Source organism: Terrapene carolina, unplaced genomic scaffold (assembly GCF_002925995.2).
Source record: "Terrapene carolina triunguis isolate 2854851 unplaced genomic scaffold, T_m_triunguis-2.0 Scaffold67, whole genome shotgun sequence".
NCBI lineage: Eukaryota > Metazoa > Chordata > Testudines > Emydidae > Terrapene > Terrapene triunguis.
Window position 1 is genome coordinate 36,577,903 of NW_020664418.1, and position 11,653 is coordinate 36,589,555.

At 41.0% G+C, this 11,653-nt stretch overlaps 1 protein-coding gene across 2 annotated transcripts in view; it reads right to left on the bottom strand.

Moving 5' to 3' along the window:
* Positions 1–11,653, bottom strand: part of ARNT2 (aryl hydrocarbon receptor nuclear translocator 2) — a 138,498-nt gene that overhangs the window by 28,831 nt on the left and 98,014 nt on the right. For both annotated transcript variants that reach the window (XM_026648327.2, XM_026648325.2), the window contains exon 12: positions 8,913–9,064. In XM_026648327.2, coding sequence (XP_026504112.1) covers positions 8,913–9,064 — 152 coding nt within the window. The remainder of the gene's footprint in view (positions 1–8,912; positions 9,065–11,653) is intronic.

Here is an 11,653-nt window from a genome sequence, read left to right on the forward strand (position 1 = left end):
TAATGTATTTTCTGCACCTTTATCTTCACCACTGTGTTTTTAAAAAGATATAAACCTGTAGGCACCTAAGTAATAACTTCACAAATATTTGAGCCAGCTACAGTAGCTAATACTTTATGACATCCAGAAATTCAGAAACCAGACCACTATAATGCAAAATGCCCTTGCAGTATCAGTTTTTCCTTATTAGGGCTAAAATCTGATTCTGCTAAAGACAACAGGGTACGCCCGCTCCTCCCCCCCCTCCCCAGACTGCAATGGGATCAAGATTTTCCCTAAAATATATCCTACACAAACCTTTACTTTTAACTGTCTGCATCCACAAATAAGGTAGTTGAAAATCTTATTCTAAATTATTACATGGCACCCATGACCGGAGTAGGAGAATCTCCCAAGAATTAAGAAACATCAACATCAACACCTCTCTCTCTCTCTCTCTCTCTCTCTCCCTACCCAAAATATCAGAATAAATTGTATGGCTAGATTGTTGGAATTGTATGTGTGGTTTCTGTGTGAGGTGCTTACGGAGGGAAAGTCAATTTGAAGAGAAGTTTTGCAGTTAGTTCTGAACATGGTAAGGTTACTGGTCATTCTTCTCTTTCTGGATAAGGAATTCCATAATGTAGGCCCCACCGCCATAACATTCTTTCTACTATGCTCACAAGTCTAACAGTTGACAAGTTTATGATTCCAGTAGAATGTAGCTGTCATGGGCGGGTATCAGTCATGGAGAGAGACATGATCCACCACATAATTAGGGGCCAATCCCATGGTTGGCTTTGAGCACTAGGACAAAGACCACGAACTAGCTTCTGTATTTAATGAGGAGCCAGTCCTGAGACTGGAGCACTTGGATGGTGTTTTGTGTTTGTGTTTTGTACCAGTTAGAACTATTTCTAGGTGAATGGCTTCATTTCTAGTTATGAACTGCAATAACCAAGCCTGCAGGATATAAATGCATGCAATACCAGAGCCAGGGCTGTGACCATTAGAATGGGGACACAATCTTTAGGGGGCCAGCTGAAGGCAGAGAGAAATGGGCATTTCTGGCATCGATTAACACCAAACGGGAAGGAAGGTGGCAGCCTGACTTAAAAATCGGAGGACATATGCCCTTGATGGTGGGAGGATGGAGTTTTAGCCAGCTGATCTTCATCCAAGTGCTGACTCTGGCTAGCGGCTGAGAAAGCTGGGAGATAGTGCTGTTTATGCTGAACATAAAGGAGGCGCAGAGCTGGGCGTTGTCCGTGTGCTGCTGTCATTTCAGCCTGTGTTGTCTCAATGGCTCTGCTGACTGCTTTACGTAGATGCTGAATAACATAAGGAAGAAGATTGAGCCTTGGGGGACTTCTCAGGTGAGGGCTTTGGAGGTGGAGGAACACTTCACTTGCCCATAACAAGTATTTGGGTTTGGTCTGAGGTGAAGGACCTGAGTAGTTTCAGGGCATTTCTGTTTAAACCTTTTGCCTCTTAAAGGCAGGAGAGGAACATTTGTCAATGACGCCAAATGTTGCAGGCTGCAAACCCTTCATAAAGTAATACGGTTTCTACAGAATATCAGCATTTATCTGATTTTTTTTTGGCTTCTGATGGCTTAAGACAATTAGAGGCAAATTTGGCTTGTACTAGTTCTGTTAATGGTTCCTTTCCGCCTCTTGGTCACATCTAGTGACGCTGTTTATGGCATGAGGGGCTCAAAGACAGTTGACCCATCCACTGTGGTCTAACCTTTACTATGACCTGTACCCAGCCACCAGAGATATTTTTCACAGGAAGACAGACACCAAGGCTGTGAGATAGAGGTGATAGAAAGACCAGAATTGGATTGATAGGAAAGTAGGCCACCTGTAAATAAGATCCAGTGTTTTGGTGGTAGCATGCCCCTGGCCTCCTCCTGAAGAAGTACAAGACTTCATAGACAGGAATTGCAAACCATTGGTCCTTTCCCTCAAGCAGAAAGATATTACAGATGGATGGGTGGTAGTGGTAGAAAAAAGGGGTTCCAGATACCAAGGAGATGGACCTCAACTATCTGGATAATTTGGGTAAGTTCTGGGCTATGATCCAAAAAGTTAGATCCTTATCAAAACCATATTTTAAAGCTGTCCATTACTATCAAGAACTTGAATCAGAGATTCAAATCCCAAACAACTGGAGACATATAGTGTATAATATAGAATCATTTTTGTATCATGTGGAGAAAACAGAAAAGGTATTTCCCAAGTATTCCTTGGACCATGGATTTTCATTAATAGTTTATCAAATAGAAAATGAGTATGTCTAAAAAAACCCACTACTGTACACAAAGAGATTCTTTATTCAGTAAGCAAATACATGCTTTTCCAACAAAACTCCAGGCAGCAATTTAATCACTGAAAATATATGGGGAAGTTTTTCCAAACACCATTCTTTGGACGATAAACACCCATTAAATTGTGTTATTAACGTGAAAGCTAATTACATTGTTTCAATCTTTATGTCTCTTCTATTAAGTACAAAGTGTGTTCTCTTGATTCAGCCATAGATATACAACTGAGTCAAACAAAATAGTATACTTAATTAGCTCTGTTTGTTTGCCAGCACTCGTCTAACCTGGAACTCCTTCACCTGTCTCTATTTGAAGATACTCATCAGTAGTACTTACTAACCTACAATACAAAATAAGTACCACGCTAGATCAATATTTGCTTACAAGGCAAACTGTACAAAATCCAACTAACTATAAAGAACAAATATTTAAATGCATCTTCTCTGCATTGCATTGTACTGTAAGCTACTCAGTTCTAATTTAATTTTAAAAGTGGGTTGGGTTTCTCATTTTTACTGCAAGTATTAATATCTCAAATGTGGTTTTAGCTCTTTAAGAAAATATGCTATGTTTCAGAGAACAGCCAAACTAGGCACAGTTGAATCTTGTTGCTGGGATTGGTTTAGATACTCCCTCACCGCCTGCCCTTTTGAATGGATGATTATTACATATAGATCCCTTCAGTCATTAGATTTCCAGATCAGATGTGTAACAATGGGACAAGCCAGGGTGGTTTTGGTTTTTGGAAAAATTCAATCCTCTTGTTTTGGTTTGCAAGTGAAAGCCAAAACGGACCCTGCTTTTGATTTTAGGATTCATGGCTTAGAGCAGACGTGGGCAAACCACGGCCCGCGGGACTGTCCTGCCCGGCCCCATAGCTCCCGGCCGAGGAGCCTAGTCCCCGGCCCCTCCCCCGCTGTGCAGCGTGGGGAGCGCAGCTGGCTCTGGCCAGGTGTCGCGGCTGCGAGCTCCTGCTGCTGATAAGCGGGTGGGGGGGGGCTGGGTAAGGGAGTGGAGGGTCCTGGGGGGCAGTCAGGGAGGAGGGGGTGGTTGGATGGTGTGGAGGTTCGTGGGGGGGGGCGGTCAGGGGATGGGGAACAGGGAGGGTTGGGAGTGGGAGTTCCAGGGGGCCTCTCAGGGGGCGGGGATGTGGATAGGGGTCAGGAGGGCAGTCAGGGGACAGGGAGCGGGGGGGGGGTAGGATAAGGGGTGGAATCCTGGGGGGCAGTTAGGGGCGGGGGTATGGATAGGGGTCGGGGCAGTCAGGGGACAGGGAGCAGGGGGGTTGGATAGGGGGCGGTCAGGGGACAAGGAGCAGGGGGGGTTGGATGGATTGGGGGTTCTGAGGGGGGCAGTCAGGGGGCGGGAAGTGGGAGGAGGCGGGGGCCAGGCTGTTTGGGGAGGCACAGCCTTCCCTACCCAGCCTTCCATACAGTTGCACAACCCCGATGTGGCCCTCGGGCCAAAAAGTTTGCCCACCCCTGGCTTAGAGGAAGCCATGAAAGATGAATTTTCTGGTTCAAAAGATGATATCCTACATCGCAAGTGGAATATTGTCTTGGTCAACTGAGAATTCCCCAGGTAACTGCTGAAATTCCTGGCTCACGATGGGAGCCCCTGTGAAAACCTCTCACTGTGCTGAGGATGTTCTGTGAACCTGAAGGATTTAATTGCTAATACAGATTTATCTAAGCAAATACTGGAATAAAAGGCTCTGTACAAGTTTCCTTTTGAAACTGGAGAATTTTCTAGTTGAATACTTGTGTGTCTCTGTATAAACTCTGGAATCACAAGCTTATTGTCCTGGCTTCAAAGTGGTCAAGAAGAATTCAAACTTTAGTGTGTGCAGTTTTCTTGTTGGGGAGAAATGAGTGGATGCAGACTTGAGATATCACCCCTAGTCTATTTTTATTAGTAATAGATGCCCATGGTCCCAGTTACTACTTTGAAAGTAAGGTTTGTGATATCTTCACTATCATGGGCTAGAATTTCACTGAAACAGCTGATTTCACAAGTGGTCTACTCACTACTGCACCTGAATCAGAGTCAGGAATCAACCACACCAGAGCTGACCACTGATTCAGCCAGAATTCCGCCTCTGGTAGCAACCTGCACCAGATCTTTCAGAGGACTGCAACTCTATCACTGAAATATTTCAAGACCAACAGAAGTCCAGGATTCATCAATACACACAATAATCCAATCAGGTTTATGAAAAAATGAAAACATCAAAATCTCTAAAGGTCAGGAAACAACCCATTTCTGCTCTACGTGCATATAAAGTTAAGAAACTGTTCATTCAGCTCAGGGTAGATGGGTTCATTCAAAGGCAGTTCAACCTGTGCGTTAAATAAATGTTAGTCAATTTTTTCTGGAACTCAAAGAGGAAGATGATGTGGTGAGGTGACGTGTAGAGGTCTCCTTTTCAGCTGAACACAGTACAAATGCTAAACATTAAACACTTCATTTCTGCAGGAAGTTTCTTTTGGATGATTACATCCAAAAGACACCAAGCTAACTTTTTTTTTTTTTGGCACGGCACTAAATGAACACTTGAACCCAAAGTTTAATTATCCTTCCACACAGAAACTAAGCTGGGAAAGTCAACTGCTTCAAGTCCCAAAGCAATATTCTAAAAAAACAACTATGACCAGCACTGCCCTCTACAGTCCTCTTGGAAAACAAACTGCATTCACTGGGCAACACAAAATGAAAACTTTTTATTAATAGAGAGGACTGGCAGGCAAAACAGACATCTCTCTAAATTCAATTGATAGCTATTTATCTACATATATCTATATATCAAATCAAACGTCTTAATATAGCATCAGCCTCAGGTCACAGTGCCTATAAGATAAATACATGTTTTAAAACTAACAGCTCAGTAAAATGAATACAAATTTTAAAATGAAAAAGATAAAAGAAAAAAAAAAAGACAGAAAGCCCCACAAGATAAACCCCCTTCCTCCAAGATCTTTAAAATTATCACCCTAATACAAATTCTAAAAATAAAACAACAAGGGTTAGAAATATATTATTTAAGCTAAGTCACACACTTTTTTTCTTGTTTTTGTGGCTGAGCAGGCAAAGAAGGCCACAGCCCATACAATCAAAACATTTTCACGACATAACCAGTATTCTAGTTTTTAAGCTGGTATGGTAAAAGGCATCTGAGCCAGGAATGGGGCTAATCACTTAATTTTCAGGTGACCACCAAGGTTTTAAGAAAGTAGAGCATGTGATAAATCTTCAATCTGGCCAGATCTACATAGACAAAGACAAATATGTCTCACAATACCCGCATACTTCCTTTCTAGGTAAGCCATCTGCATAGTTTGAAAATGCTGAGTTGTAAAGGCCCCTTTTAACCTATTATTGTTCATCATTTCCAAATATGGCTATTCTTTAAATGAGAAAGCCCAGGGGACATACTTGTTGTGTGAACAACTGCCATATCCAGTTGTTTGCAAACATTTTCTGCTCTAAGTTTGCGTAAAGATATAGAGACAGACAGGCAGACATTGAAACTAAGGATATTGTAGAAATATAGAATAGAATTAAACATATGTTTACCTGGTCCCTTGTCTCAAAGAAATAATTATGGCCACATTTTTAAGCATTCTTGAGCCAATATACTATGTTGCTAGATGCATTATAAAATTTATAGACAAATCAAAACCTGCTTCTGATTTTGCACACACAGTTGACAGCATCTGTAAAAGAGAATATGCACCCGTTGTGTCTTCAAGTAAATCAGCCTATTGGGCCCAGTGTCCATATGCAAATTAGCCATCTGTGCATGCAAGAGATGCACCTCCACCGATTCAGTTACAATTAGACATGCAAAAAATGGGCATGCAAATCAGAGGCTAATTCTGAAAAGCTGCCCTTTACTCTGCCCCAAAGTATCCAGAAAATAATGTATCCATACACAGGCGACGCATAGCAATAGCTAGTCAGCCATAACAGTAAGAGTTGCACTGTGCATGTGTGTATGGAGGGGAGAGGAAATGGGGAAAAGAAAAAATAAGTCAGTGGAACATAGATAGATATGTTCTGTTCCTTCTAATCTAGTACTTAAATTTACAAGCTTTTAAAAAAAAATAAAATACCAAAACCAACAGATTTTTTTTATTGTGTCACAGCTCTCCACAAAAAGGGAAGGCAAAACATATTTAGCAATGTCATTTTGTATAAGAGAATACATGGAAACATCATCTGTCGAACGAACAGCACCCAATCTCCTTATTAGGGCAACATCTCTGGTTTATTTTTAAAACCAAGTAAGGACAGATATGACAGGATCCAGATACTGGCACAATTTTATTAATCCCACTCTGTGCTAGGGAGCCAAGGTATCTCGAAAAGGAAAGTATGGAACAATAGTCAACACTACTTAATCTATAGGTCAACATTTAGATCTCTGGACCCTGGGAACAAAAGCCAATTATTTCAGTTGGCATCCAGTTATCAGCAATTGTCTCTAATTTTGCATGCCTATTTTTATGTATGCAAATGATTATGTGCAAAAGTATGGGTGTGCATCTCCCTCCCCCCCATACATAAATATTTGGGCATGCAAATGAGGCAGCTGAATAACCAGCTCCCTGATTTCAATACACAAGATTTATTTGCTCCAAATGGGCAGTATGTCCTTTTTTTCAGGCACAGTTGATGTGTTACCAACAAGGGTTTTAGTTGGCAACTAAAGAGACCTCAGAGCCAATTCTAACCATTTATTTTAAGTATTGTTAGGTCAGTGCATAACAGAACGGTGCATACCTCAATCTGTAAAAAAAAACCCTTTGCAGCCTGATCACAAACAACTTACACTGTTTGACACAGTTCTGAAGTTAGCTTACAATCTGGAACATTTATAGGGCTTTGTATATTTTCACTGTAACTTATGTTCTCTTTTTTCCACAGAGGAACTTCTTATTTTTAATAACATTATTTTTGCCCATAAATTTCCAGTACATTTGAACATCTGTTCATCTGTCTGGCACATCAGATTTTTGCTGACTTAAGCTAACATTATAGTTGTTTGTTAGGACACTACAAAAATAATATTCTTTGCTGAACAATTCTTGTAAAGGTTACATCTTTCTGGTAACTCTTAGCAAACTAGCATTTTTTCTTCTCAGCATGACTCCTAGGACTCTTTGGGAGTTTAACTCATAACCAAGTTACAGGCCTTATAAACTCTGGTGCATAGGCTAACAGGTAGTATATGCAAAAATGGGCATATGAGGGTGAGGCTGGGTTACAAGTGGCCCTTAGTGTCCAAGTCTATGTCATTGTCAAAACGCTCTCCTAAGCAACAAGGTAGAATATAGGGTGATAGTTGAAACAGAGGAAGAACACTTACCATATTTATAAAATGCAAAGCCAGAAGAGAGTTTGTTGTGATAGTGAAATTATTAGTGCCCATCTACATTAGTTAAGTGCCTGTTTGAGATCTCCATTACACATTCTAACAGGTTTGTAACACAGATCTCAACTTTCCCTTTGAGTTTTAAACTTGTTAAAAAAAACACCGAGTTTAGTCCAAAGCACATTTTAAAATATCAGATTATTATTTTATTGGGAAAAGATCCATAACAGAAGAAAACATCTCAGGTTAGCGTCTGCAGCTGCTGGCTCTGACAGTCTGTGTTATGAGGTTATGCGGTGAATTAGGCTGCACTGGATTCTTAGGGGAACTTTGGAAGCAGCTCTACAATACCAGTTTGGGGATTAAACATCTTAAACCTCTCTCATGGGTGTAGTCACAGATTGTGCCCAGAATAATTTAGACTCACAGTGATTTGAGCACATGGCTCTAAAGGACTGGAGCAGCATTAAGCTGCCAACCGAACACAAGCTGCTGCTGTGATCCTGCCAATGAAAAGAATCAAAGGAGCTGTTCATCTTTGTAACCTCGACCCCAACTCCTGGTAAGTGCCAATCTTCTCCTACCATGGTCTGTTCAGTAGTTACTCTAGCAAACTGCCACTGGCTGCAAGGTACTAGGGATGAGTCAAGGAGAAGAGGACCAGGTCCAGGACATGTACACAGTTATAGCACACAAGAAGCAGGAAATTTGTTTACATGAGTTTGCCATTCCTTTAAGCAGCTCTGCAGCTTCCCCTTTGGGCTTATGAACTGGGCTAACTTTTCTGCAGTCTCACAACTGAACTGAACTGGATTCGGACTAGATACCATGAGGTGAAAATCGCCAACCCTTATTATTAATTCTCTAAGCTATCCTGCTCTGGGCAGATGTTGTGTTGCTGGAGGCCTTGTCCTAGCCTTCAATGCAGGCTGGATCAAGCCTGTTGGGCTTTTCTGATTTCATGAGTTATAGTTATTTGTTTTTAATCTGTGATGCACCCATATGCTAATGACACATCATATGCAGCAATATATGGTAAACAGAAACAGTTATTTGTGAGAACTTGTAGTGTAGGCAACCCGACTATAGTTTGGGGTAAGTATAAATGAATGCAACTGGAAATAAGCCACCATGAGAACCCATGTAAAAACTCAAGTTCAGGATACAACAGCATTTTTTTAGGTTAAATTCTTTTAAAAAAGCGTTTCAAGCTCCATGAAAAGCACATACTTAACGTTAGTGTTGGTGCAAATGATGTATTCAATCTCATCAGAATAAGGATTCTGAAAAGTGAAGCTGCTGGTCCTGATTAACATCCACTCCCGGTTTTTGGTACGAAAACGATACATCACAGATAGGACTTGGCCTTTCAGTTTAACAACCTGAAAAAGTTTTTGTAAAGGTTAGAGACAGCAGACTGATACCTGACGTAGAAACAAATAACACACCACCAATAACTAGTGGATTTCAGACTGAAACTGTGCAAAGATACAGCTACAATTTGGATGTATTCTTTATACAAACCCAACAATCCAAGTCCACTCTGTGTTTGCAATTAGCCCCATAAAGTCTAAACCGACGTATCCTGGATTACAAAATACCCTCTTCCAATTTACATATAAAGACCAATGGACTGTGTCTTTATCCCAATGGGAAGGCATTACAACAAGGATTTACCGTGGAACACATATAAAAATATATACCTCTACCCTGATATAACGCTGTCCTCGGGAGCCAAAAAATCCTACCGCATTATAGGTGAAACCGCGTTATATTGAACTTGCTTTGATCCGCCGGAGTGTGCAGTCCCACCCCCCCGGAGCACTGCTTTACCGCATTATATCCGAATTCGTGTTATATCAGGTCGCGTTATATCAAGGTAGAGGTGTATTATGAGAGAAATAAAACCACAGCATCTTTTATCATACAAATATTTACACATAATCAGAAAACAAATTTTGCACAATGTACAAAACAAATGCCAAGAGAAAACACTAATTTTCATGAGGTTGTCTGACTACTTACAATTCCACTTGGCTGCCTGGCTACCTGTTCTATTTGCATTGCACTGCTCACACTTTAGTATCATAGCTAAGGAAAAGCTCTGAGGAAGGGATACTTAGGAAATGTACTTTGCTTTTCTTCAAACATGCTAGAAGTCAGACACGCTTCCATTGCAATGTTTAAAATTTTCTGTCAGACGCGGCATGCCAAAGCATCTGATTCTGAAGCACCTCTGTCTGAATGTGTGTCTATAGCCATTTAAATTCCTGAACGTCTACCTCCCATATCCCCCTGGGTAAAGTCTATCAATATATCCCTAGGCTACATCCATTCGCCTGGGATGTTTTTGAAAGATAGCACAGTCACAGCAGATGGGTCTCATACAACTGTTCATTATAGTCATGTCTTTTGATGTCTGGACGGTCAAGACATATCTGCCCATCTTCTGGGTTGGAAGATTCTTTGTTCTCATGTAGTTCCTGTGTTCGGACACTATCTATAGGCTCCAAACACATTACATACTCCCTCTTGCGATACCCATGAACATCACCATACACATATAAGGTTCTTCAAAAATCTATTCCCCCTCTCAAGAAGCGCCCATTCTTATCTCAACATGTGAGGAAGTCACATGCATAAATCCTTGAGCACTGAGAAAGAGCACACCACAGGGACTTATGGACACACAGCCACAGGGCCTTTGGTGAATTTTTAAGATGGAAAACCAACTGAAGTCAACTGAACTTTAGGGCATTTTTAAGTCTCTTTTGTTCTGCTCATTAGCTGGGGCCGAGGATCTGGCCCTGCTCCTGTATTCCTTGTATAGCCAAATCTTCCACTGGACTCCTCACTTGTTCTTAGCAGTGATAGTGAATGTTTTAAAAATTTGCCTATTTCTTTCCTGCATGTAGGTAGGCACAAAAATAATAGTTTATTTCAGGTTTTGTCTCCATTGTACCATCATTTTTACAAACGAATAAAGAAAGAAAGGTGGCACAGAACAGCACTGAATTTATCCAGCTGCTTTAAACTCCCATATGACATAACAATTCTCCAATAAATGATTAAGGGCTTTGAAGAAATCCCAAGGGAAAGAATTCTAACACTGATCTCATGAATAAGCACCGACAGGAAAATATTGGCCAGGATAAAGATGATGAAATTCCACAGTCACCCCACTAAACAGGTGAGACAATTGCCAGAGGGCAAAAAAAGAAACAAGAGAGATTTGAATGCAGAAATAAAAAGTACTGTTTAAACCTGTACAAAGTAATAGGAATAAACCTGGGAGAAGAAATCAGGAAGAACATTACAAAACTTTACCAAGAAAACCCTTGAGTAAGAAACCCAGCACTAAGAACAAAAACTACAGAGGAAAAAGGTTTACTGAAGATCTAGAAAAAGACAGGAAGGACGTGACAGGGACAAGATAAATAATTACAGAAAAGTGAAAGGCAGAGACAAAAAACCACGAGGAGGCATAGGGTGAGCACACTGCCCCGACTGGTACTGCTGCGGGGGAAAAAGTCTGTGTCTCTGGTATGCTAGGCATGAACACCTGAGAGGAACATATGTCTGCAACTACTAGAAGAAGAAATATAGCTTCTTCGGGTTTTGGTATGACTTACATCTTATGATGAGACTTGGAAACAAACAAACAGGCAAAACAATAAATCAGGACCAAGGACATCTATAAGACTGTGAATAATTAGCATGGCAATGTGCCAGCAATTTCACAAGGAGGAGGGGTGGAAGACAGGCCATGCTTATAGTGGAACGAACACCATGAATACGTGCTCCATTATAATACAACTTAAGGCAAATGTGATGAAGACAGAGTAACAAGTTAACAGTTTGCTTGTTATCTAAACCAGAATTGGGATGTTTGGTAATACAGGACCAAAGTTCCACCCTTGGTTGCACAAGTTCCACTGAAGTCAATGGTAGTTGTGTGTGTGTGTGTGTGT